The sequence below is a fragment of the Penicillium odoratum genome (assembly GCF_028828045.1).
Source record: "Penicillium odoratum strain IBT 22623 chromosome Unknown utg000003l_segment0_segment0, whole genome shotgun sequence".
Classification (NCBI taxonomy): domain Eukaryota; kingdom Fungi; phylum Ascomycota; class Eurotiomycetes; order Eurotiales; family Aspergillaceae; genus Penicillium; species Penicillium odoratum.
In genome coordinates, this window is record NW_026643145.1 from 1,645,455 (window position 1) to 1,670,515 (window position 25,061).

General features: G+C 47.7%; 14 protein-coding genes across 14 annotated transcripts; 10 read left to right on the forward strand and 4 right to left on the reverse strand.

The window, feature by feature from the left end:
• Positions 1-181: 181 nt before the first annotated feature.
• tif34 (translation initiation factor eIF3 subunit i) lies at positions 182-1,389 on the forward strand (the record flags this gene model as incomplete). The annotated part of the gene is made up of 4 exons (XM_057137796.1): positions 182-208; positions 272-790; positions 858-974; positions 1,030-1,389. 4 exons carry the CDS (start codon positions 182-184, stop codon positions 1,387-1,389), a joined length of 1,023 nt encoding a protein of 340 aa, XP_056998261.1.
• Positions 1,390-2,159: 770 nt separating this feature from the next.
• Positions 2,160-2,689, reverse strand: mbf1 (multiprotein-bridging factor 1; the record flags this gene model as incomplete). Its single annotated transcript, XM_057137797.1, has 2 exons — positions 2,160-2,468; positions 2,531-2,689. 2 exons carry the CDS (start codon positions 2,687-2,689, stop codon positions 2,160-2,162), a joined length of 468 nt encoding a protein of 155 aa, XP_056998262.1.
• A 1,369-nt stretch (positions 2,690-4,058) lies between these two features.
• On the forward strand, positions 4,059-4,804 carry N7520_003863 (uncharacterized protein; the record flags this gene model as incomplete). Its single annotated transcript, XM_057137798.1, has 4 exons — positions 4,059-4,068; positions 4,116-4,267; positions 4,305-4,538; positions 4,601-4,804. 4 exons carry the CDS (start codon positions 4,059-4,061, stop codon positions 4,802-4,804), a joined length of 600 nt encoding a protein of 199 aa, XP_056998263.1.
• A 407-nt stretch (positions 4,805-5,211) lies between these two features.
• N7520_003864 (SH3 domain-containing protein) lies at positions 5,212-6,105 on the forward strand (the record flags this gene model as incomplete). Its single annotated transcript, XM_057137799.1, has 4 exons — positions 5,212-5,268; positions 5,321-5,729; positions 5,777-6,001; positions 6,050-6,105. 4 exons carry the CDS (start codon positions 5,212-5,214, stop codon positions 6,103-6,105), a joined length of 747 nt encoding a protein of 248 aa, XP_056998264.1.
• A 728-nt stretch (positions 6,106-6,833) lies between these two features.
• N7520_003865 (AIM24 family protein) lies at positions 6,834-8,158 on the forward strand (the record flags this gene model as incomplete). The annotated part of the gene is made up of 5 exons (XM_057137800.1): positions 6,834-6,873; positions 6,928-6,945; positions 7,000-7,485; positions 7,540-7,889; positions 7,940-8,158. The coding sequence occupies 5 exons, from the start codon at positions 6,834-6,836 to the stop codon at positions 8,156-8,158; spliced, it is 1,113 nt and encodes a 370-aa protein (XP_056998265.1).
• Positions 8,159-8,460: 302 nt separating this feature from the next.
• On the forward strand, positions 8,461-8,842 carry N7520_003866 (uncharacterized protein; the record flags this gene model as incomplete). Its single annotated transcript, XM_057137801.1, has 2 exons — positions 8,461-8,588; positions 8,662-8,842. The coding sequence occupies 2 exons, from the start codon at positions 8,461-8,463 to the stop codon at positions 8,840-8,842; spliced, it is 309 nt and encodes a 102-aa protein (XP_056998266.1).
• Positions 8,843-9,365: 523 nt separating this feature from the next.
• On the reverse strand, positions 9,366-10,617 carry N7520_003867 (translation initiation factor eIF2 subunit beta; the record flags this gene model as incomplete). Its single annotated transcript, XM_057137802.1, has 4 exons — positions 9,366-9,541; positions 9,602-10,213; positions 10,288-10,387; positions 10,606-10,617. 4 exons carry the CDS (start codon positions 10,615-10,617, stop codon positions 9,375-9,377), a joined length of 891 nt encoding a protein of 296 aa, XP_056998267.1. The 3' UTR covers positions 9,366-9,374.
• A 736-nt stretch (positions 10,618-11,353) lies between these two features.
• On the forward strand, positions 11,354-11,782 carry N7520_003868 (uncharacterized protein; the record flags this gene model as incomplete). Its single annotated transcript, XM_057137803.1, has 2 exons — positions 11,354-11,624; positions 11,679-11,782. 2 exons carry the CDS (start codon positions 11,354-11,356, stop codon positions 11,780-11,782), a joined length of 375 nt encoding a protein of 124 aa, XP_056998268.1.
• A 798-nt stretch (positions 11,783-12,580) lies between these two features.
• N7520_003869 (uncharacterized protein) lies at positions 12,581-14,530 on the reverse strand (the record flags this gene model as incomplete). Its single annotated transcript, XM_057137804.1, has 4 exons — positions 12,581-13,917; positions 13,974-14,043; positions 14,097-14,407; positions 14,455-14,530. 4 exons carry the CDS (start codon positions 14,528-14,530, stop codon positions 12,581-12,583), a joined length of 1,794 nt encoding a protein of 597 aa, XP_056998269.1.
• A 1,248-nt stretch (positions 14,531-15,778) lies between these two features.
• On the forward strand, positions 15,779-16,356 carry N7520_003870 (uncharacterized protein; the record flags this gene model as incomplete). Its single annotated transcript, XM_057137805.1, has 2 exons — positions 15,779-15,991; positions 16,195-16,356. 2 exons carry the CDS (start codon positions 15,779-15,781, stop codon positions 16,354-16,356), a joined length of 375 nt encoding a protein of 124 aa, XP_056998270.1.
• Positions 16,357-18,100: 1,744 nt separating this feature from the next.
• On the forward strand, positions 18,101-18,585 carry N7520_003871 (uncharacterized protein; the record flags this gene model as incomplete). The annotated part of the gene is made up of 2 exons (XM_057137806.1): positions 18,101-18,325; positions 18,571-18,585. The coding sequence occupies 2 exons, from the start codon at positions 18,101-18,103 to the stop codon at positions 18,583-18,585; spliced, it is 240 nt and encodes a 79-aa protein (XP_056998271.1).
• A 1,369-nt stretch (positions 18,586-19,954) lies between these two features.
• Positions 19,955-20,703, forward strand: N7520_003872 (RNA recognition motif domain-containing protein; the record flags this gene model as incomplete). Its single annotated transcript, XM_057137807.1, has 4 exons — positions 19,955-19,974; positions 20,078-20,150; positions 20,213-20,319; positions 20,388-20,703. 4 exons carry the CDS (start codon positions 19,955-19,957, stop codon positions 20,701-20,703), a joined length of 516 nt encoding a protein of 171 aa, XP_056998272.1.
• Positions 20,704-21,319: 616 nt separating this feature from the next.
• On the reverse strand, positions 21,320-22,564 carry N7520_003873 (gamma-glutamylcyclotransferase; the record flags this gene model as incomplete). Its single annotated transcript, XM_057137808.1, has 6 exons — positions 21,320-21,838; positions 21,904-21,988; positions 22,060-22,109; positions 22,188-22,237; positions 22,348-22,379; positions 22,470-22,564. The coding sequence occupies 6 exons, from the start codon at positions 22,562-22,564 to the stop codon at positions 21,320-21,322; spliced, it is 831 nt and encodes a 276-aa protein (XP_056998273.1).
• Positions 22,565-23,819: 1,255 nt separating this feature from the next.
• N7520_003874 (NAD(P)-binding protein) lies at positions 23,820-24,947 on the forward strand (the record flags this gene model as incomplete). Its single annotated transcript, XM_057137809.1, has 1 exon — positions 23,820-24,947. The coding sequence occupies one exon, from the start codon at positions 23,820-23,822 to the stop codon at positions 24,945-24,947; it is 1,128 nt and encodes a 375-aa protein (XP_056998274.1).
• Positions 24,948-25,061: the final 114 nt, after the last annotated feature.

Sequence of the window (25,061 nt, forward strand, 5' to 3'; positions counted from 1 at the left end):
ATTCGATACGGGCTGTCAGTCTTGGCGGTGGCAGAGTGTGCGATGAAATTCACTAGTCAAAGAAAGTGACGGTTGACGAGATTGACCCCCCCTCCTCCGATATACCCGCCATCCACCCCCCTCACTGAGTCGATCAGCTCAGTATCTTCATCTCCGGTCCTTTCCTGTCGCATCCCCCAAGATGAGACCTATTCTGCTGTCGGGACATGTGCGTACAAATCTTCCCAAAAGCTTGGGTCCACAGTGAAAACTAACCGTAATCGTCTTATAGGAGCGTTCCCTTAACCAAATTCGTTTCAACAAGGACGGCGACCTCCTCTTCTCAGTATCAAAGGATAAGAATGTCTGCGCATGGTGGACCGCCAACGGCGAGCGCCTCGGAACCTACGCTGGCCACCAGGGTGCTATCTGGACTGTCGACGTGAGCCCCAACACCGTAATCCTTGCGACTGGATCAGCCGACAACACCGTTCGACTATGGAACATCAAGACTGGCGAGTGCATCAAGGTGTGGGACTTCCCGACAGCCGTGAAGCGCGTGGCATTCTCCCCGGATGGAAGCAAGCTGCTGGCAGTGACAGAGAAGCGTATGGGTTTCCTCGGTACGATCGCCGTTCTCGATATTGCCTACGGTGATGGTCAGGGCAACAATCTCGATGTACAGGCCGATGAGCCAAGCTTGCGCATTACTTGTACTGAGAGCAAGGCGACTGTTGCCGGATGGAGCTACATGGGCAGGTACATTATTGCTGCACACGAGGATGGTAGCGTCAGCCAATATGACCCCAAGGTATGGTTTCTACGATATTGCTTCAAATGCAATACCAGTTGTCGAATGTTAACATCTCTCTCCTCAGACCGGTGATCAGCTGGAGAACGTCCAGGTCCACGAGCTCGACCACCAAATCAACGACATCCAATTTTCCGCTGACCGCACCCACTTCATCACCGCCTCCAAAGACAAGTCTGCCAAGGTATGCAATACCGGCGCATTCCAAGATCAGAACGACCTGACTAACCTTCTCCCAGCTCATCTCCGCCCGCAACCTTGAAATTCTCAAAACCTACGTCGCCGATACTCCCCTCAACTCTGCTTCCATCACCGCTAAGAAGGACTACGTGATTCTTGGTGGTGGTCAGGCCGCCATGGATGTCACCACCACCTCTGCCCGCCAGGGTAAATTCGAGGCCCGCTTCTACCACAAGATCTTTGAAGACGAGATTGGCCGTGTCCGTGGCCACTTCGGTCCCCTCAACACCATCGACGTTCACCCCAACGGTACCGCATACGCCTCCGGTGGTGAGGACGGTTACGTCCGTATCCACCACTTCGATAAGGGATACTTCGACTTCATGTATGAGGTTGAGCGGGAGCAGATGCGGAAGTAAGGGATAGAACGCTACGCTACGAAAAAGTATAGGTGATTCGAGTCGAGGAGAGTGTGTATGTGTTTACGATGCGAACTAGACTCGGGACGTTTGTTTTAATTTTGCCCTCTCGAGTCCGGCATACGGGATGAGATGATGACCTTTCGAGGCATGGTTTTCTCATTTCTTGATTCCTACATGATCAACCGGAGTTGGTACCGCTTTTGCTTTTGTTTTGGTTTAATAAAAGATGGCATGCTTCATTTTCAGTTCTCGAGTCATATGTCTTTCTTGCTGGGGAGAGCACGCTCGCATATCCAGCAGGATACGTACATATTACAAAATAGACAATACAGAAGTCTTGCAAAATTTCAATCAGTATCAGACGTATTCAGGGTTTACATTTGCATTGCAATCTGAGTAAGGTCAGGATACATCAATACGTCCGTCTATGTGCGTACTAGATGCAACACAGTCCAATATGGTACAGTAAAATTTATCCAGAACTACAGTTCTAGCCCGGAGGCAACTCGAATTGATAAGAATAGAGTCCAAAGCATCGAGGTATCTCATTTATACATTTTTATCCGAATTTTCTCTAAGCCCAGTTCATGCAAGGCCAGCGCTAATCTGACCAGCAGAAAAGAGGTAAAAAGTAGACATCACATCAAGAGAAGAAGAGGAAAGACATGACATTCATCAAAACAAGTAAGAAAAAGGAAAATGCAGAAACAGAACATGATTTTGTTCTCGTCTCATCCCCAAGAAATCAAGCCGACCGAAATCCGAGCCTATTTCTTCTTGGGGAACTTCTCTTTGCCGATGTCACTACCGCGGAGCTTGACGTTCAGCACGCGCTCCATAGCAGCGAGAACCTTCTGGTCCGGAGTGGCGGTTCCGCGCTCAAAGTCCTGGATGATGGTGACAGTGGTGTTGCACTTGGTGGCGAGTTCCTTCTGGGTCATCTTGTAGCCCTCGTCGGTACGGCGCTTCTTGATAGCGTCTGCTACTTCGAAGCCAACGGTCTTGGGCTTGATGATGTCGTCGCTGCGGTCGACCTTTGTGAGGTGCTGGCCTTCGGGAGCGCCAGCCTTGGCAGACTGTGTGGTTTTAGGTTAGTACTTTGTAGATGGGGGAGAGGACGGAGAGTGTTAGGACGTACGAGGTTACCGGTGGTGTACTTCTTCTCGGTGGCGAGGACACCGCCCTGGCGCTGGGCAGCGTTGAGAGCACTCTTGCCCTTGACGACAGTCTCGCGAGCGAAGCCGCCGCCGCCACCCATGCGGCTGCCGATCTTGGTGGTGGTGTTCCAGTCGTCCATGGCTGTAGAAGATTTTTGGTTTGGATAGGAGGTGGAGTGTGAGGGTGGAGTGTGGAGGGAAAGTGGCTTATGATGAAGGCTCGCGTGAGGTTGGGATGATGGGATTTATACAGCACAGAAGCTTCGAGAGAGTGGGAGAGAGGGGAGTCATGCGCTAAACCCTTTATGGTATAGTGGGGGTTATTTGTCGATATTGTCATGCGCCTCACCCTTACCATGCAGAGATTCTGGACTTTTTCTGTGACAATTGTCATCACGGTTATATAATGTACTGTATCTGGTAAGTATATATCAATTGCTATTGGTCACTTTATGGCTGGCTGCGAAATTGACTCTACAGACATCATTTTTGTGGGGACACGATGATGTTGCCACCCTTGCAGTCTTTCCATTTGAGCCCCGTCGCTTGGATCTCATACTCTATGTAACTCAAGAATTCCACTTTCTTGCCTAGGTAGTTTCTATATCAATGTTCCCTAGCAGAGAGTAATTTCAGATATCCTGGGTCATTGATGACCTTACTAATTAATGACTGACCAACATACAATTGATGTATTTGACCCACTTGATGTCATAGATGCTCGGTCCATATTAGGCTACTGATCTCACCGCACACTAGTTATACGAAGTAAATACATATTAGCTAGTATTCTATCAATCGTGATTTATCAATTTAGAGTCATATATGGTATTTGTTGCAACACTTGGCAATCTTCCTCTTACGGACCCCGACTTACCCCACTATATGCGAGGCTTAGCCTCGAAGCCTGTTTGATATTAATATGTTGGAAATTTCTACGTAAATGGACAAATCTGCCAACACGCTTCTATCCCGGCCTTGTTCTACTTATTTATTCTATTCGGTTTAACTTACTAGGCGGTAAATTGGCAAGCTTTCATCGTGGTACGTTTGTCGAACATTGGATATGTATAGAATCCCACAGCATTCAACCGCAGATCTACAGTAACTGCAAGATCGCAACCACCAAACAATGCAGGGATCGACAGTTGATATCAAAAGGAACACAAATCTTGGAACCACGCTAAATGGCTGCAGGACAGGACCTCGGCCTACTCACCTCGGAACCTGAGAATCTCCGAATACTTCGGAGATTCCTTTCTTAATTGTTTGACTCCTTTCCCAAACATAACCTTACCCCAGAATGAAATTGCCCTACATATTTCAGGAACTGTCGAGGTATAAATACTGTCAAGGGAAATCTAGCCAATCGAGTCATCTAATGCTCAGAGACAACTTGAGTATCCTAATTGTTCATTCAAATCTCAGCGTAAACCAAATCTACTCCTAAGGTCTTATACATTGTAGGCACTTCATGTCGACCAAGCAGCATGCACCACCGGCAACCAAATGGGCTTTTGTGAGTTTTACTTTATTAGAATAGTCGCGATTTTCTAAAATGACCAGGCTGGCCGGAAGACCAACTCCACTACATATACGCACGCCCCGATATCAAAGAGATTCACGGAAATCCCCGGAAAGTACTTGCTGCAATCGACGAATACCACAACAAATCCAACAAGCTCATGAACGTCGGAGCTGAAAAAGGCCAACATATGGTCAGCCTAATCAACGAATGCAAGCCATCATCCAAAGCCATCATTCATGATCGAGCTCGGTGTCTACGTCGGCTACAGCGCCATCTTATTCGGAGATACCGTAACATCCCACGGCGGCAAACAATATCTTGGGATTGAGAAGAACCCCGAAATGGGTGCCATCGTCAACCAGCTGGTAGATTTAGCTGGGCCGCGCGACACCGTGCGGATCATTGTTGGATCCAGCGATGAGGTCCTACAGGAATTGGTGGAAGACGAACAACTTGAAGAGGTGGAGCTTATTTTCCTCGATCATTGGCAGGATTTATACCTGATCTATGGCTTCTTGAGCAGATGGATGTTCTGAAACCAGATGTTTCGGTAGAGATTGCGGATAATGTTATTTTCCCTGGCGCTCCTCGATATCGAACGTGGGTTGAAGCGACTACGAAGCAGAAACGTGAAATGGTCAAGGGGGCTGGAAATGGGGCGGTAATGCCGAATCCTGATCTAGTATATGAGATTGTTCTCACGGAGTTTGAGACTGATATTGGTTAAGGTACCGAGTCATTGAATGTGCTTCGATGTTAACGCTGAATATGATGGTGTTACGGTCACTCGTGTAGTTGGGGGTTCTTCTATAGTTTACAACTGAAGAGTGACAAGACCATACATACAGCAACGGGATATGGAACAACTCGTGTGAAGATAAAAAACTGAATTGGCATTTTTTAAATTCCCTACATTTAATATTTAACTATGGAAGTTGAAAGATTTACCCCCTAAGGGACGAAGTCTTGGCCAGGCAGACAAGACAATCCACTTGGCAGATAGTCCAGTCTTCTCTTCAACCTCCGCTTTTTCTCTCTCTCAACCCATACTTCCCCCTTATTTCTCATCTTCAGCACTCACCAGGGCTCATTTTCAACCAGCAAAATTAATAAAGCCGAGCCTTTGTCTCCGTCATGGCGAATGATTTCGCCTCTGCCATGACCACCCGGTCGCTCCGCATGGTCCGGACCGTACGTCTTCCCCACAGTACCTGAAAGTCACATATACTGACAACAAACCCAGGAGCTGGAGTTCCTCGCCGACTCGTCGGTGATTTCACGCCAACAGCTGACTTCCATCCTCTCACAACTGCCTGATGAGTCCGATGCTCGTTCCGCGCCCAGACACCGACAGGCCACACCGGTGGTACACACACCTTCACCCCTACCGGAACCCGTTCAGGCACAGCCTCCTCCAGCTCCCTATTCTCCTCCCGTGTCACAAATGCAAAATGCCTCCTTGAACGAGAAAGCCCCGATGCCGATGCACAACCAATATGCCTCTCCTCAGATGGCTCCGCCGGCCTACCCTCAAGTCCCACCCATTATTTGTCTCGCCTCGGCATTGTATGCATACACTCCCACCGACACGGGGGATCTTGCTTTGCAGCCGAATGACCGTATTCAAGTTATTGAGCACATGAACGATGACTGTACGTTTCGTCCGAGACTGGTGTTAAAGCTGTACTAATGTTTAAAGGGTGGCGTGGTCGCAACGAGCGTACTGGCATGGAGGGTATCTTCCCTCGGAGCTATGTGAATGTTGTAAATGAAAAGGCCGCCGCTCCTCCACCTACCAACTATGGAAATATGCCTCTCGAGGTAAGTCAAGGTGGACCTTCTGCTCCCGAGTCCAACGACCCGAACCAGAAGAGCAAATTTGAGCAAGGAAGCAAGAAGTTTGGCAAGAAGCTTGGTAACGCTGGTATGTGTCATAACCTGATTTGGTCGAGCTTGAGCTAACTACGATCAGCAATTTTTGGTGCCGGTGCTACTGTCGGATCCAATATCGTCAACAGCATCTTCTAAGCCTGCATATGGCTCTGTTTATGTCGCGGCATCCGTTTAGTATTGCTGGGTATAGACCCATGGTTTTGTATATCCCTGAATCATTGAAGGCGTTAGTGGATTAGTTTGGATAGAAATTCGGTTTTAGCAGACCAGTCATGCTCTTTTGTACCTAACATTGAGGGCGCTTCAACATTACTATGCTCATACTTTGTGCTGTCGTGACCGTAGATCAAATGTATTCTGTTCATTCTACCCCGCAAGACTACGCAAAGTCAGCAGAGTCAGGATTGTCCCACTTAACTTCCGTCTTCTGCTTGGCCGCTCGGCGTCTTCTTGAACCGCCAATCACGCTTGAGGATCCACTTGACTACTGCATGGACTAGCCCGTCAAATCACTTAGTTGGTCCTTGTAAGCGCCCGGCTGGGATGATCATGCAGTAGTCAAGTGTGATTTGGGTGCTAATCTAAAAACCTTCGCATCTAATAATAGGTTAAAAGGTTCCCAGAGTTCAGCTTTTATTTCCTTTTTGTCCACATGAAGTTCTCATTTTTCTATGCATTTTGAGCAGGTTCTCATCTGCTGACAGTCCTTTTCCGTTACATTTGCTGTACAGCGAACTCGAAACTAGTTACCCCGCACATCTGAGGAATTGTATGTCTACAGAAAATTGGTGATTGAATAAGGATTGACACAATCGCAGCGCGCAATCTGACACAAATCGATGCCGTCTTTCTTTAACAAGAAAATGCCGCCCCAGACTTACTATCCTCCGCCGCCCATGTCTGGTAAGCTGAATGGAAAATGAATATCTAGTAATTCTGCTAACGGTAGTCATACAGCGCCGGCTCATCAGACAAGTGAACAGCCCCTTTGGAATCGAGTACTACGACACCTCTAACTTATGTGTATAGCATTTCCTGGTCTTCCACAAGCCTTCCCTCCGCCACCCCATGCCACTCCCCCACCTTCACAACCATCACCTGCTTCACAGATATCTGCAAATGCACCCCCGCCTAACTTTAGCTACCCTCCTCCTCCCCAGTCCCAACCAGCAAATAATGTGTACCCGGGACCCCCATCTGTTACGCCAGTCCAAAGCCCACCCCCAGACCAATATCCCCAGGACAAGCCACCGTTCTACAACCAGCAGAATGCTGTTCCAGTCCAGCAACCAGCTGCCACCAGCATAAGCAGACCAATTTCCCAATCTTCAGTGGGCCGAATGGAAAAAATCCCAGGAGGAGCCCCCGCATATGGAGATTTCCGAGGAGCAAGCGCAACATCCGAAGACAACGTCGGCACATTCAACGGAGGAAGTTATAGAATCAGTCATCGGGATTCAAACTCCCTCTTGACAATTCAACTAGCAATGGGTGCTCCCTTAGTTGTCAAACCAGGCAAGTCATACCACAACCCAAACATGTAATGCTGCTCGTCTAACAGTATATCAGGCGCCATGTTAGCAATGTCTCCGACAATCACCTTACGTGGTGAATTCCACTTCACAATGAAGAAACTAATAGCAGGGGCCAAAATGGGCATGTCAACCTACACCGGACCGGGAGAACTTCTTCTCGCCCCGTCCGTCCTGGGCGATATAATGGTTCTACCAGTCCGCGGCGAAAAAGATTTGATGATTAGTAGAGATTCTTTCCTCGCGCACTCATCAGCCGTTCATCACGAGTATGTAACACAGGGTTTGACGAAGGCCATGTTCTCTGGCGAGGGGTTGTTCGTTTACAAGATTACTGGGACGGGATTACTTTTCATCCAGGCTTTCGGGGCGATTATCAAGAAAGAGGTATGTGCACCATTCTTTTTGCTATTTTTCGGCTCGCTGATTTTTACAAGCTTGTGGAGGGCGAGAAATACTACGTGGATAATGGTTATCTTGTTGCGTGGAATTGTGACTATACACTTGAGCGTGTTGCGTCTGGTGGATTGATATCTTCTTATTCTTCTCATGAAGGTCTTGCTTGCAAGTTCAAAGGACCCGGAACGGTTTATTTCCAGACGAGGAACTTGAATGCGTTTGCGATGCAAATGAAGATGAGTACGGCTAGTGGTTGATTTATGCATCTTTCAGGGTTGTAAGATGTCTTAATATGTCGTTCCAGTGTTTGTTCATTGTGCTTTTCATATCGTATATATATGCTTTCAGATATCATTCCCGAGCACATAATCCTTTCTATTTTCAAGTTCTCGACCATGGTTCTCAGCTTCTATCCTGTCATATCCGGCATGGTCGTGGTACACCCGCTTGCCGATTGGATTTCGGAAGAAAACAGGCATAAAGATTGAAACAAATGCCATTCAGGAATCATTTAAAACCAACTTTCTACTACCTAGCATTTGAAGTTCTTGAATTTAAAATGTCATCCCATCCCGAAAAACAGCCAGAGGCGCCGCCAGACTCAAAGAAGTCCACGCACGACCTCCTCGAATCCCTTAAATCGATCTCGCTCAAACACATATTCAAAACTGCAGAAAACCGAGATACGTATGGATTAAAATGTATTCCGGAAGCATCCCTGATGCTCTGCACTTGGGGTCCGATTGCTAACGCTCCACAGGAATGGATTCACAGAACTTCGCGTGGTTCTAGCGGGGCAGGAAAGAAGAGAGGAAACCCCTTCAAAGAAAACTGGACAAGCTCGTCAGTCGGGTCGTGTCACTACTTGGGGCGAGGTTTCCGATATACGAGGGCTTGATGCGCTTGATGCAACGCTACGACTCAGGAAAACCGTGACCTGAAGTAAGAATTTGAAATTTGACCGTGGAGTGGATTGTGCTTATGGATTGATTACAGGAAGAAAATCTCACACATGGAGCTTGAAGCGTTCCAACTTGACGAAGAGCGTTCTTGTGAATGGCCATCAAAAGAAGGGAGCGGAGGAGTACACTCGCCAAGCTTGTCATAGATTCATCGTGGAAGGTAATTTTCAATGTTTGCAAGGTGAAGCTCAAGACTCTGCGGACCTTTGCGAGGCGAGAGAAAAATAGCTTGGTCGAATGAAGGACGGTTGTTAGCTTTGAAACTTCGATGTAATGAAGTAGCCATCTGGTCCATTCCAGTAGAAAAAGTGAGTGGTCATATCAATCCATTTCATGGCGAACTATTTCTATCTTTCAAATCGTTTCCTCATCTCAAACCCCCAACGGTAGAAAGATACAATGCCGGGGTCTCATTTTCACCATCCACCGATCCCAGTACGTAACACGCCAAAAAGTAGAGACAATAAAGCATTGCCTCTCCCACAAATGCCAAATCCAGTTTTTATCTCGCTTAACCAGTACGCTTCCGGCGGCCGACTTGGCCACGGAAACCGGTCTTGATAGCGGCGACGGAACGACGGGAACCGCAAGAGTTGCAGGTAATGAAGTAAAGACGGTTCTCACCCTTGTTGAGCTCGGTGTCGGGGCTGCGGCAGGTCTTGCAAGTAACATACTCCACTGTAGATTTATTAGAGCGAATTCAATGGCGTCTTCTCCGATATAAAAGGTGGGACCTACCGATGTATGACCTCAACACAGACTCGATTTGTCTCTGGACGAAACGACCCTTAATGATCAGGCGACGGCTACCGTCAACACTGCCGCTAGTTCCCAACTCGGCGAACAGGAACTGCATGACGTGGTCGTCTGATCGCTTCATGCGCTTGCAGATATCGGCAATGTTGGCGAAAACGGTACGACGGTTACCCTCACGCAAGCACTGGGGCGGGGGGATCTTGTAGGACTTGGTTCCGCTGGACAGGAGGTCGGGGTGGTGGCTCTGGATGAGGGAGAAGAACCGCGAGACGAGGAGGGAGTAGGGGATGGTTTGGGTGGCATCGTGGGACCAGATGCCAGTGCCGGCCTCAAGATCGCCCTCGGGCACGACTTCCTCGTCGGCCTGTTCACCGGCCTCCTCGGAGACACCGGCCTCAGCGAGCTTGGCCTCGAAGTCACCAGTGTCGAGCTTCTTGGACTTGGTCTTCTTCTTCTTTTTCAAGGCGGAGGGGTCGAACTCGCCGTCGCCAGCGGGGGCCTCCTCACCCTCACCCTCGGTGTCCTTGGACTTCTTGGACTTCTTCTTCTTTGCGAGACCCTTGAACATGTCGGTAACCTCGTCGACTTCCTTGTCTAGAATTTTAATATATCCGTTAGCGGGTCCGGGGTTCAGACGAGTGGAACCCGAGGAAGCTTTTCTTTCGTACCGGCAGGCTTCTCGGCCTCGGGGGTCTCTGTGACTTGACCGTTGGTGTCCATAATGATTGATCCTTCGCTGAATGCGACGGACTTGCGCTGCTTCTGTTCCTGTTCGGGCCCCGCCACAAATTAGTGAAGTGAAAATGGAGAAAAAGATTGTAAAGACAAGAAAGTGTAAAGACGAATTTCTGTGGGAAAAGAGCAGTCTCGGGGTCCAGCTAGGAAGCAAGTGGTTTGCGCGACTAGCGTGGGTGTTGACCGAGGGGTATTGTGCAGGCCTGAAAGAAAATGTGGGTGAGGTAAAAAAGGAACCAGGTGTGACATACGGCGTCCGCCATGCTGGGTGGTTGCAGGATTCGATTCGCTTCACCGCCGGGGTATTTTCAACAAGATAGTAGTTTCGCGAAGATCGGAGAGACGGCGATGTCGACAATGACGAATTTGATGCTGGATCTGATATAATGTTCGGCGAGAGGCGAGAGTCTGTTATCGCGGGACAGTCACGTGATCCTGACTCACTTGATATAGTCACGTGCAACCTTATTGTTCAATATTTGCCGGTCTAAAGGTGAAATACCAACATATCTCAGAGTAAAGAAGTTCTAAAAGAAAAAAAATTTTTCAGTTGATAATTCACTTGTCAGTCGCCATAGCTTGCTAGGCAAGAAGATGCAAACTCGTATAAACAATATTGAGATTACGAATGCTTCATGTCATGCCTCGGGCCAATATGAGTATTCCTGGATAACCATCAATATGCAGTGATTCAATAGGGAGTTCTATATTGCATTTCATGAACTTCATTATCGTCATAGTTTTCCTGATTACCTCAAGTACTTGAGTGTTAAGTTCATGTGCAACTTTCTATAGATGCAGCCCCACAACATGACTCAGCAAGATCTTCCTGCAGCTTATGTAACACTTGTACCGCGGCGTCAACCTACCCTCAACGCTGGGATCAACACCGTCCAACTTGCTCACGGAACAAATGCTTTGATCACCACGGCAGTAGGCAGGCCACTGCTCTTTAAAAACCACACTCTCATTTCAAGATCGCTCCGAACACCCCCGAACATGTCTTCCGCCTCTCCTGACCCGTCCAATCCCTCGTTCTCCATGTCCGCATACATGGTCCCCTCCAACCAGCACTCGTACGACTCCGAGGACGAAGTCGCCTCGCTGCCATCCGAATCTACCACGGACTCAGACCTCGAAACACTCTCGGATGACTACTCCGATGCCGAGGCGGAGTGGCGGGAAAGCATCGAGCAATTAGAGCTGCTTTTGACAATGGTGCTTGTGCCGTTTATTGGCAAATACATGGGACGGAAATGCGCATACTGGAGTACGTTCTTTTGATTTATGAATTAGGGGAATATGTTGCTAATGATTGTTGCAGGCTGGACACGGTTCATGCAATGGAATTACCCGGTCGAGGTCGAAATGCGGAGCCCGGGAATCTTCAAAGCCACCGGAGCTATCGAGGCCGCCGCAACCCTATAATACCACATCCGTCCACTATGTTTCCTGTTTCTTGTGTTCGCATTATTGGCGCTGAAAATAACGGCCTTTGTTTATTTAGATGGTCAGATACAAACCATGTTAGGCTATTTTTGTCTGGAAAGCCATCTACTGAGGCATCGGATAGACGCGAGGTTTCCCGCGGTACCTGTTCATAGTGCTTTGTTCTCTAGATTGCTCTATACCCAAACAATTCAATTTCAACAATCTCCAAAGACGTAAACTTGGGATTAATGTAAGGCACTTTCAAGCATCGGCTCCAGAACTTGTATAACCGACCTACGAAGCATATTCGCATCCTTTATCACGAATACCGATACCGTCAGCGCATTCCGTAGCTTGCGATAACAACAGAAGAATACCAATACACGGATACCCTAGAGTAGAAGATTAAGCCTGATGGTGAAGCCTTGGCTTTGCGTGGTTTTGTGTCTTCAGCTATGTACCACGCTGTGTATTTGCCCAATCAGTGAGGCAGAGTTGACCGTTATGTGTCAATGCCACAATGGAGTTGAATAGCTTAGGAGTTCTTGAAATGGGATAAAGTACATTCTCATAAGGATAAACAGGTATATGGAACACTAGCTATAAGTTGCAGCTCTTGACTCTGACAGTACTCGCCACACAACAATTGCCTTGTACACTAGGACCATTGGTCTTGATGCACGGTCTATTTATGTTTATTTGAAAAGGACAAGTCAAGTGCAGTCTGATCGGTCGATATACAATAGGCTAATAAAATTGTATTTCAGTCACGGGTATAAAGGTCTGCTTGTCGCATCAATACAGTCTGTTCTGGCGCCAAAATTTAGGTGGGATAGGGTCCAAGTTTGCGCAATGAGTATTGGTCGGATATAGGAGTGCTTGCCTTGGCATCATAATGGAATCACAAAGTTCATTCTGGGAATTATCGGCCGGTATATAGTTGGCTTGTCCTTCCTCAAAGCTTGTAACGCGGTGCTTAGGATTGAAATGGCCATGGACATCAAGTGCAGGAGCATACAGTATCTCGAATCCAACACGAGCATCGAGCAGTATACTTTCCGATGATTCCTTTGAAATCTGTGCTCTGTTGAGCTCAGCAGTCGTCATGATGTCTTCAAAGCCAAATGTTGGTGAGGTGTGACGTATTCCAGTCTTGCCCAAAGAATCCATCTCGGTTTGTGTTTCGGAGTCCACAATCGCCAAAAATGCTGCATCCAAATTACTGAAGAAGATATCATCTGGTTGAAGTTCCTGTGTTTCCTGCCTGTCATCAAGGTCAAAGCACGGTCGTTTCATCCGCTCCAACGGTGAGATTGAGTTGACTTTATCGTGATCATGAGTTTGACTGACTGGCCCAGACAAGCTAGCCTGCGAGCTGGCCTGTCTAAGTGAGGTTTTATCTTCGTCCAGGTGTCTCGCTTGTGGTCTCTTTGGATGTATCAAATCGCCGCTGCTGCTGCTTTCACGGACTTTGTGGGCTCCAGTGCCCAACTTATAGTTAGAATCAATGACTGGTGGCATAGGAGCAATTGAGCCAGTTCTGGCTGTCCTCGCCCAATGTTCCTTTCTACCGTCCAACATGTTTTTCAACTCGTCGAGGCTGTAGTATTTGTTTTCTGGATTCGAATTGCTAGACGTATCATCTTCTCGGCCTGGGAATAGACCAACGCGAAGAAGGTCTGAGAGCTGGATCTCTGGAGCAATCTCATGTCGTGGTCTTCTAAGGCTCGTATCAGACCACGTATATGGCGTAGCAGGTCTGGAATCATTGGCGTGCTTTTCAGCTGATTGCACCAAGAATGAACGAAGGCTTTGCGCGTCCGTTTGCTCTTTATGAATGTCCGGGCCTAGACTTCTGCCCGAGGAACGTTTTTGGTCGACCCTGGATTCATCGCTCGGCTGATCACATCCTTTCTGCTTAGGGACTAGTTGCTCTGTGTTGACGCTTTCGGGTTCCATTTCCTTGAGGAATTCGGAAAAGACGTATTCAGGCCGTTTTTGTTGCCGACTAGCTCCCTTCTTGGGAGTATCATGGCCCACCTTCCGCCTTTTGTTCCTGGACTTTGACTTCGATGGCGAGCCGTGCTGCCGTTTTGCAAGGAAATTTGTCTCCAAGAATGCAGAATCCGGAACTTTTTGACGCAATTAGCTTTGCAATTTTCAGGCTTGGGGACCTGCATGAACTTACGTTTACCAGGGTTGAGCGGCGACGATGCCTTGCCTTTGTTGAAAATGCCGACATTCAAACTACCCCGGAGCTTTGATTGGATGTCAGGAAATTGAAAAAATGGATATCAGACACTGACCTTACCGTCAACCTCTTAGGAGCAACATTGGGTGCGTGGAACACATCGTTCATCGTGTGTTTCCTGCTTCGCCGCCGTTTACGCTTGTCTTTGTGTGCTGTGGATAGTTCTTTGCTAGCGCTAGTGCCTTTGTACTCATATCGATCTTCTCGAGTCTTGTGGCGCGGCTTGCGGTCAAAACTGGGTTCGGGTTTCTGAAGCGAGATTTGGCCGTGTTCCAACGAGATACCTGTCTGTATGCATTCTCGGGTGGTCGAAGGCCGAGCTAAACTTGGCAATCCATCAACAAGATCTAAACCAAATGAATTCGGATTGCCTGTACTTTTGTTAGTCTGCCCATGGCCTGAATTGCGGGAAGTATACCTGTCCCATTGCGATTGGAAGCAACATCTGGCACTCTCGCAAGCCATCGATGTATTGTATTGTAATCTTCCTCCATCAGTCGTCCAGAGCTAAAATATGAGACGTTGTTGCATGTATGGATGAAAGGCCACAGGTGCTCCGAAGTATAGTATTTGGAGGGGAGTCCTGGTGGCATAGAAGTTGTCGTGCCGTGCTTGCCGTGGGGAAGGAACTACCCCAAGAGCAGCAATGACAACAGACCGAGGCAAACTCAGCTTTCATTAATCATATCACCATGCTTGGCTGCAATATCCTTCGTGCAAAATATTCGCTGTCATCTCTGTACGCCGACTACTAGTTTTTCGCCGCACATTTCGCGCGGGCCCTACCTAGTAGAACCTTGTCTCTTATATTTGTGCTGTACACTTCTCATTCGTTCCTCTTCAAAAATTAGGCTTAAACACGAACAGTGACACTCCACCCAAGAGCATTACTACGAAATGTTGCAGATGCGCTTGATACCCGCCATATTGATTTGACAATTACGCTCCCTATCGACTCTACACGGTGCAATGCACTTAGAGCCATCGTGCAGGCCCTGCAACATTTTAAGAATTTTTGAATTTCTCATACTTATTTTACTAGTAACCGTCAACTACCAGCTGACCGCAATCGAGATAGCTATGGATGTCGGGATCCGAGCTACCGAGTGAAGCAACTCTGACCGACCAACAAGGACTTGCACGCGATAATAGATATAAATATGATATGGATACGACAAGGAATGATTTCAAATATGGACTGCTTTTCTGGGGCGAAGATGAAGTTGATTTACATTTATAAAATGGATTGAACATTATTTGAAGTCGTTTGTGATAAAGAGACAGTGGAATCCATTAAAGGGCAAGGTCAGGAGGAGAACAAACAGTGAAGAGACATACCATTTCCAACTGAGTGAATATATGCTACAATAGAGGGTGCAATCAAAGGAAACCGCGAGCCCCCACATATCCTTTTGCTTCTTTACTTCTCTCTCTTCCTTTTCTTCTTCCTCCCCTCCTCGCACTTCCTCTTCCCATCCACGCACTCCCTCTACGCACCAGTCTCTGTGAATCGTGCGTCGGTTCCTTCGAGATCCGACTTACCGCTCTGCGTGTCTTTTTGACCGTGTTCATCTTGTTGTGCGTTTTCTTGCCCTTCGTCGTCCTCTCTGAGGTTCGGTTTTCTTTTCTTTTCCTTTTGTCAAAGGGTCGTCGACCCCAACTTCGATCAGCAGAAGCCTCCCTTAGGCCCGGCCACACGTCCCAAGGTAGTGCCCCTCTCAAGCCCGGCTTTGCGACCTCAGATGGTGCATCCCTCAAGCTCCGCCTCGCGACCCAAGGTGGTGCTTCCCCCAGCCGGCACTAGCGTGGAAACAGCATTGGCCGCTGATGCTAAGTACCGCGACCTTGTAGAGGAACGTTCACGTCTCGCCGTCAAGAACGAGAAGATTGATAAGTTGGAAGCAGGGGTGCTGCAGAGGATCGCCGCCAATGCTAGGGACTTAGCTCAATCCGAGGTGATGTGGAAGCGGAAGTGGGAACGGGAATATCCCCAGTAGTGGAGTGGCCAGGGTACTTACCTGGAATAAAATTGCGATTTGATCCTTTACTTTATACTTTACTGTAGTCGCTGTATATACCCTGGGAGCCTAATATCAAGTAGTATAGGTTGAGTATTATAGGTTCTTCCTACCTATCCTCCGAACTGCTTTGGTCTTAGTGCGATGTCGAAGGCAACGAGCGCGCCGACGCGCTAGTAAAACAGGCCAACGGGTGGCGTGCGAAACAACACGATACCCTCGGCCTGCGAGCAGAGCACCTCTTTGGCCTCCCCTCTAAGACCCTCCAATCTGCAGCCAACTGCTGGGTCATCACGGGTTAGAGTTCTTCCAACTGGAAGCTCTTGCACCCCGATATACCGGCTAAAGGTGACCGTGGAGATTATTGAATAAAATGAGTGAGTTGCTAAGCGGCAGTATGCATAGCTGAATAGTCTGACCATCACGCTTTCCCTTTCCTTTGTTATTCCCTTTCAACACCAGTTTAGCTTGCAGGTGTTGCATGTGTAGACTTGTTCAATCTCGGTTTTTCTCTTCGATTAGATTTAAGCAGCGGACTAGGGAGACAAGGATCTGGAATCAACCCAAGATTTTGAGGTTTCTCAACAGACTGGCTGTTGCCAGATGGGGTTCTGGACAGAATTCGTGAATAACTCATCTTGTTCCCACTACATATTTTTGCTGACCATTGTAGGATAGAAAGGCTGAAATCGTCGTGGACTTGCAAACAGGACCACATCTCAACCGTTTGGAGACAATATACGGGAACTATATAGAAGGCTATAGCACACCATGCTATCCAAAGAGGTACTGGTCCAGTGGATAACGGTGCTATTAATTGCGCAGTAAACTTCTTATAACAGGAGGATCAAGTATACAAGATTCCTTGAAGCACACAGGGAAGCTATAATGGCGATTGTCACCGAGAAACAAAGGCCAACAACCGATCTGCCACTACACTCACTCAGAGCTCGTGGGCAATGGACTATGGCATTGGCAAGTACCTGATCATTTTCTCAACTTAAACCAATCCGAAGTAGGAGATTGGCAGAGAGGGCGGCGAAGTTCCTTTCGTTGAAAGTAAGCTATGCCAATCTCATTCATATTTGGAAGTAACCTAATCGTCAATCAGGCTATATTGAATCCTCAAGATCAAGGGAGGCGACACATGCATGATGTATTTGGCCAATCAGAAAGGGCAGCAGTCGCGACGACGGCTTTGAAGCTCATAGTCTTTATTATTTTGCAAAACTACCCAGAGGCAATGTGCATTTCCGTCGGTGGGAAACAAATTTTGGGGATACGCTCAAGAATGGAAAGCCACGATGTCATGCCCGCAGAGGGAAATATGTCAATCAGGCCTGAAGACGCTCGACTAAAGAGGAAGTTTATTTTCTCTTACTTGGTCTCCAATTCAATTGGGGCTCTGTTATTAGCTTTCAAAATCTATCAGTAGGCAGGAATATCATAGAATCAGCTTCCGTCAAAACCATTGGAAAGATGGTATTGGCTTGATCAGTTTCGGGTTGCAAAAGAAATAAGGCTTCGACTCTCCACTGGTCTCTTACACTCAATGAACAATGCTCTGTTGAATAGTAGCGCGGAATATATTGGAAACAATTATATTCACACGCACTTTATCATGTCCATTAATGTAGGCCTCTCTCTCAAGCCCAAAGCTCTCCGCTGGCGTAAAGTGGGATTGCAAGACATTATACCATAAATGGTCAATAAGCGCCTCCATGCTTGAGTCTTCATCCCTTCCTATATGGAGCAATAGGAGTGGGTGCTCTAGGTACTGAATATAACGTTAGCCTAGAAACTCGAATATAAATTCCCAAAATCGAACAAAACTTACGGGTACCTGAGGAGGGTGAGGTGCAATTGGGCCCTCGATGAAGTCAGCGGTGAATATGGAGATGGGACCGGCTGCACCGCAATAGTGAGCGAGAGTCGGAGCCACTTACACTTAAAGGAGTTCCATTCTTCAGGATTTGGCTGCCAAAGCTGGGTGGTAAACATCTTGAAAACCATAACGGCACCCCCACCGCGATTATATCCCAAGGCATGTTACAAGTTGTTAGTCGTGTAGAAGCCGGGTCCAAACTCGTTAGCATAGATGGGAGGAGAGGAGAGGAGAGGAGAGGAGAGGAGAGGAGAGGAGAGGAGAGGAGAGGAGAGGAGAGGAGAGGAGAGGAGGAGGAGGAGGAGGAGGAGGAGGAGGAGGAGGAGGAGGAGGAGGAGGAGGAGGAGGAGGAAAAGGAGGTTGTGAGCTTGATTTTGCCAAGGCAGGTGAGAAACGCCCTTAAGATCAGAATTTCCGTTCTGACAAAAAAAGTAATTTAAATCTTCTATTTATGTTGCTTATTCATGATTCAAGTGAGGTCCAAGTGAATAGTCTAAGTAAATTATTTCTCTCTGTAAATGATCGAAGTGAACGATGGAAGTGAATGATTTTAAAAGGTATGGTAAGTCAATACCGTACTGGAATGACATTAATTCTCTACTAATTATGTACTCAAACAATTGCCTTTAAGCTCGTCATTGTATGACTAGATTGTCTATTGATAACCCTTGAAGACATGTAAAACCAAAGTTGTCAAATGAAAGTCGGATAATTGGATATGGCTTGGAAGCTACTACTAGTTTATAAATTTATCATTCTAATGTTACAGTAGTTCGAGTCATCAAAAGAATGATTCAACTTTGAATGTCACATCTCAGTTGTGGATTAGCTTTCTTGTTATGATTCATGATCAATTTGATTGCTGACTTGGCAGCAATTTCGCGAGTCATGAAGCTATCGGGATATGAATCAGACGGTCTTAGTTTTTCCCTAGCCTCCCGAAAGCCGTCGGCTAATTGATTTTCATCAGGCTTTCTAACAACTTCCAAGCCCTGTCAAGCTGATTATGTGCTGATCTCCCCTCCACTTCGGAGTCATTCCGACTTACGGGCTACGGCCCAGGCGGGATGTGGGTCCGTAGCCTCTCCACCACGCACAGCTTGGATTGGATGCGGATGATCAATGCCGCACTGCACTCCGTACCTCTAATTGGATTGACAAAGCCATGCATTTCTGCAGCACCAATTAGGGCCAGACCAGTCTGGGCATTACCCGAATAGGATGGGGTCAAGCATACACATCGCAACTGCAGGAAAACTGTGAGGTACCGTACCTAACTTAGGTGACACGGGTGCACGTTCAGTGCGTGGAGAAACCCCGCCCAACCCGTGAATCGCTCCCAGGGTTCCTCGCAGTGAACCACGCGGTCTTTGGTTCCCCCAAGCCCGATATGCTGTGGCTTGAGTAACTATGTGTTTCCAAGCTTGATTGTCTCACATCTACCCATTGCTGATGAGACAAGGGAGGGGAATCAAACCAGGCGTGGTAATCAGCCGTTTTGGCTAGCGTCCCCCGTCTTCCAAGACTCAGCCTCGGGTAACATCTGATTGATGGGAGCGGGAAAAGGCAGGCCGCCGGATCCCGAATCAAATCACTGTTCAAGGTTTAGACTGGCGGGGGTTATCTTCTTCTCTTTGCAGCACTAGGGAGTACTTTTGGTTCATCCCCCCCCCCCCCCCCCCACCTCGTCCTGTCACTACTTTCGACCATTTCTTATTACTGGCCACAACCCGCCAACGAAAACCGGAAATCAAGAGGGAAAAAACCCAAATCCAGATTCAAAGTAATCAGTAAGCCTTATGTCCCCTGGATTTGAAACTTTTATTGGTGCCAGAGGCATCTCAAGGATGTAGTGATTGTTACACGAGTTGACGGCTGACTCGTTTCCCCAACCAACTAGGATCTCCCTTGCCAACAAGACAAAATCCTTTTTCTTTTCTCCAGTCGCTTCTTTCCCCCTTAGACTAATCTAATTCCCCCAGTTCTTTGGCCTCTTGCCGACGTTTCGCAAAGCTATGTCTAAGCTCTTCGTGCAGTATGTTCTGGTCCCACTTTTCCGTGCTCATTTCTGTCTTTCTTTTCCCCTTTCATCTTGAGGCTTAGAGTAGCAAGCTTACTATAAATGAAATTAATAAAAGCGGCCTTTCTTGGCATACCAATGATGATACCCTTCGAGAGGGATTCCAGCAGTTTGGCGAGATCCAGGAAGCTGTCAGTACTCACCATGCTTCCAACGCATTTCAAGGCCATGCAATCTCACTCTAGTATTACAGATCGTCGTCAAGGATCGTGCAACATTGCGCAGTCGCGGATTTGGTTTTGTTCGCTTCGCCACTGATGCCGAGGCAGATGCGGCGATGAATGCGATGAACAATGTCGAGTAAGAATCCGGAGAACTCATTTGCTTTCCCCATCTTTGAGTAACCTTGCACTTATACCTTGTCATAGATTTGACGGTCGGACGATTCGCGTTGACAAGGCATTTGACCGTCCCGCCCGCCCGGAGGGCGGTTTCCAGGGTCGCGGCGGGTATAACCAGCAACCTGGTGGAGGATACCAACCTGGTGGTGCCAGTGGTGGTTATCAAGGCGGCGGTGGCTACCAGCAGGGTGGTGGTCGCGGAGGCTACGGTGGCTACAACCAGTATGGTAACGGTAGTGGTGGAGGAGGAGGTGGCTATGGTGGTAGTGGGTATGGCGGCGGTTATGGTGAGTACCCTATCTTGCGTGCCTTGGTTCAGCAACAGCGCAAATTACTGATATGATATAAAGGCGGTGGCAGCGGCGTTGGTGGCGGTCCTGGTAAGTTGAACTCAAAGTCCTTGATGTTCTCAGGTAACAGTATGCCGTGATGTTAACATCCTTGATAGGCTGGCGCACAACCCAACCCCCGGGTCCTGAGGGCAACTAAGACTCCTGTTTTTTCACGATACCCCCATTTTCGTTTGTACACGCAAAATCTTCTCGACTGCTTTACAAAACAGGGTTGACAAAATCCGTCGGAAATTGGTTTTATGCAATGTGGTGCGAAACGGAGCTGGTTGGCGGGCTTATGCAATGATTTTATAGTCAACTTCTGCTTGTGATGCCTTCCCAGGTAGAACGAATTCACGTGGGGACATTCAATTTGCTTTGATCATGTCCTATATATGACAATTTTTTGCTTTTACGTCTTGGGGGTGTTACTGTACCGGCATCTTGGGATTGTAGGATACACTTGGATGTGAAACGAAACGTCATAATCAATGAGATCACGGCATGTCATTTGATTTCACGATCAATTCAGCTGAAATTACCTTAGAGATCTGCAAATATACATAGCAGTTCCAAGATTTCTTCAGCTACTTCGCTTTCCACCCTGCACATATCTGTAAATACAACTCACTCAATGTTATCACCCTTCGCAACCTGCTCATGAGAAGCCAAGGAATGCTCCACTTCTATCTCCGCCTCCCTCTCCTCCCTCTCTCCCTCACCATCCGCCTCAATCGCCTTAACTCTCTTCACCAAATCAGTAACGTGAACATCCGCAGACCCAAGTCCAATCCCCTCCAATGCCTTCTCCAACAGGTAAAGATACTCTGTATTCTTCCCACTAAGCCCATGTCCCGCACTGATCACCTGCGCCACATCCTGCGGCTCCCGCTGCGCCTCTTCGCGCAGAAATTGTGGATTCGTAGGCTGTCCAATATACACCATGCAGATGAGATCTTGCCCAGGAAGTTCACCCGTAGACCCGTCCCCCGAGACAGGATAGAATGGAGTGTAATGAGCACTGTACCCGTCTATTTCACGCTCATCAAGGTAGTCGTGTACTTCCTCAGCGTGTGTAGCGGGAATATGATACGCCGCGCCCCATACCTTGCCAGTAGAGTCGGACTCGGATTCCAATTGAGCCAGCTGTAAAGTGTAGCCGTATTAGCGCTATTCGATCAATAGGCTCCTTGGGCAGATGGATGGATTACCGGGTCATCCAAAGTCTCCCAGAACTGTCGTTCGATCACAGTAACCACCCGACCCGGCTGTTCGGGTGTTCCTCGGTGGTCGGTACTGGATTCGGGAATTGTGTTAGAATAGATTAGGTGAGGGATTGTACGTTCCAATTGGTCTAAGCCACGTACCTAGCCTGGAAATAGAACGCCACGCGCGCGAAGGTCAGTTTTGGATCGCTCTAGACTTGCTGCAGTGCTTCCTTTTTGGATGTTTTTCAAATGTTTGGATTACAGATCTGAAATTCAGGGGCTCTTACCTGCCAGAAGCGCCGCACGTATCCACTGATGTAGCCCGGGACTCGTTGGTCTGTGGCAAGTTTAGTTGGGCACATTGTCAATGGCATTGGACAGGTAGTTTGGGGAACTTGATGGCTTTGCTTGCTAGAAGGCAAACTGTCACATATTTGTTTTACGCACCGTAGTGTGGGGGTGGTTTCCAGATCAAACTCCTGTGGGATTTGTTTAGCGTTTCATGGATATAATTCATTGGACTTGTCACATCCGAGGGACAGGGGACAAGCACAATGCAAATGACTCACCCATATCCAAATACCCAGAGATCTCCCTTCGGAAAATGGGTTTTCCATGTACGGCCCTCAGGATGTACCTGGTGACCCTGTAAAGCAGCGGCCATGTTCAGCCAGCCACAAATGTACCTTCCGAAATAGCCTAAAGGTTTAAATCAGGCGGCTGCGGACAAAGCGGTGGAATTGCTATTCCGGCGCAAGAGAATGGAGTTTGATATGATTGTTCTATGTATCGCAAGAAAGCGAAAGCGAAAGTGATTTTATGTCGTTGTCATTGAATGATCGAAGGCTGTGTATACTTTCAGGCCATTGGAGTGTAGTGGGCGAGATCGTGACTTTGTTTTGTTTGCACTGTTTGTTTCTCTTCGTCATTTTCATGAAAAATGAGATCTTGCGACTCTCAAGTGCTGGGATTCAATTTGATTTCTAGGTCACAGAACTGTATATTAATAATAATTGAGCTTGATTTGAGGGTTTTAGTCGAGATTTGGATGTTCTTTGCGGGGAAACTTCATGCAAATTGTGGCCTTCATAGTAACAGCGCGGGGCATGAAATAGATGTTACATTGCAAGCCAATAGTTACATACTGAGAAAGGAAGGCTTGAGCTTTAGAGTAGCTTGATAATTATATTGACAAAACTCTCAGGTAAGATAAGATAAATGTCCTCTAATCTCCAATTACATACGCTCTTCGGTCGACGCTGTCGCAATTCGATAGCCCTCTGATCCCCGATCACTACCCCGAAGCTTCAACATGTTACCACATAATCACACAGATCCCGATGTAGCAAAGAAGACATTGTCTCCTATGAGCAGTAGACTTCCGACGATCGAAATTACAGAAAAAGGCGCCTCAACGCCTCCCGTGGCCAGTGGGTCGATGACTGTCTCGGTGGTGGGTCATAGCGGGTCTGAACATTGGAGGTAAGTCGGCTCATTCCCGTCGATAATATTGATACTGCCATATTGTATATCGTACTCACTACGGATGGTGAATTACTAAAATATTTGTTCGGGCAGGCATCCCAGTCCCATTCGCACTCTCGGGGCGGAGAATTGTCCCGCGCCCCGTCGGGTTCGGGCGTATTCACCAGAAAAGAAGATGTGTCTAGCTGAATTTGTTTTGATGCATATTCACTAACATCTCTAGAGCTGTTGGAAATTCAGATCAAATCCTTGGTCTCCTGCTTGAAATGGAATTGTTGATGATTGTGACGTCCCCAGCACGGGTGTTTTGCTGTGTATCTATCCGCTCCCCCATGTACATTTCAACACTAACAGCATTGGAAATGACCACCTGCAGGTGCTTTTATTTCTCTTGTACCATGAATTGATTGATTCATCTTGTCAATCTGTACAAAATGCCACCTTCAGACCAAGAGGACTTCCCCATCAGGCCTAATCTCAGCAAAGGGCTTCGTCTTTTTTTCTACTCGCAGTTCTTCATCACTCCTGAGCGCCCAACCCACTCCTTCCCCAACCAAACCGTGATAGTCACCGGCGCAAACTCAGGACTGGGCCTTGAAGCCGCTGGACATTTCTACAGGCTCCACTGCGGCCGATTGATCCTCGCTGTCCGTACGATCGCCAAAGGTCAAGAAGCTAAGGAGTACATTTTGCGGAATAATCCGCAGCGCTCAGACCCGAATGCAATTGAGATCTGGCCCCTCGATCTCTCAAGCACCGCATCTACGCTAGCATTCTCTGATCGTGCGAAAGGGCTGCCGCGCTTGGACGTTTTGGTGAACAACGCTGGCATCAATACGCCCGAATGGAAACTTTACGAGGGCTATGAGCAGGCCGTTCAGATCAACGTCCTTAACACGTTTTTACTGGCACTTGTTTTATTGCCTAAGCTAGAGGAGAGTTTTGCCCTAACGGAGGAGTCACCACATCTGGTGATTGTGAGCTCTGAAGCGCATCGGTTGACCAAGTTTCCGGAGATTAATGCGCCTGATCTATATGCAAAGCTTAATGATCAGAGCAGCTTCAGTCAACAACCAAGGTGGGTTTTCTTTTGGGGAAACTTAAGACGGTACTTTCCCGTGAAGGAAACTAGTGTTGCTAACGTCAGCCTGATACTTTGTTACAGATACCAAGCAACAAAGCTTATGGAAGTGCTCTTCACTCGGGAGCTCGTCGCTCGTCTCGGTTCATTCACCCGCGTTATCATCAATCTCGTCAACCCTGGACTGTGTATTTCCAATCTAGATCGCAACAACGGTAGCCCCGTGATGAAATTAGTACGGCGCATATTGGATCGCACTACTGAGGTTGGTAGCCGCACTCTAGTTCTCGCTGCATCAGCCCCCGCTAGCTCACACGGTGAGTTTCAAAGTGATGGAGCGAACCAGGATGTGGAGGCGTGGATCTATACGGAGGTTGGACAGGAGGCACAGAAGAAGGTGTTTGAGCAGACGATGCATATCCTAGAGGCAAGGAAACCAGGTATTGCGGCAATTTTCAGAGATGAACAGACGATTTTTTGATTTGGGCAACTTATACCCTGATGTCCTATCTTTGGAGCCACCATGTACTAGAAAACCACACCGTAGAGCAAAAGCGGAATGACTCTGTCACAGCAAGAAGTGATCACCAAGCTT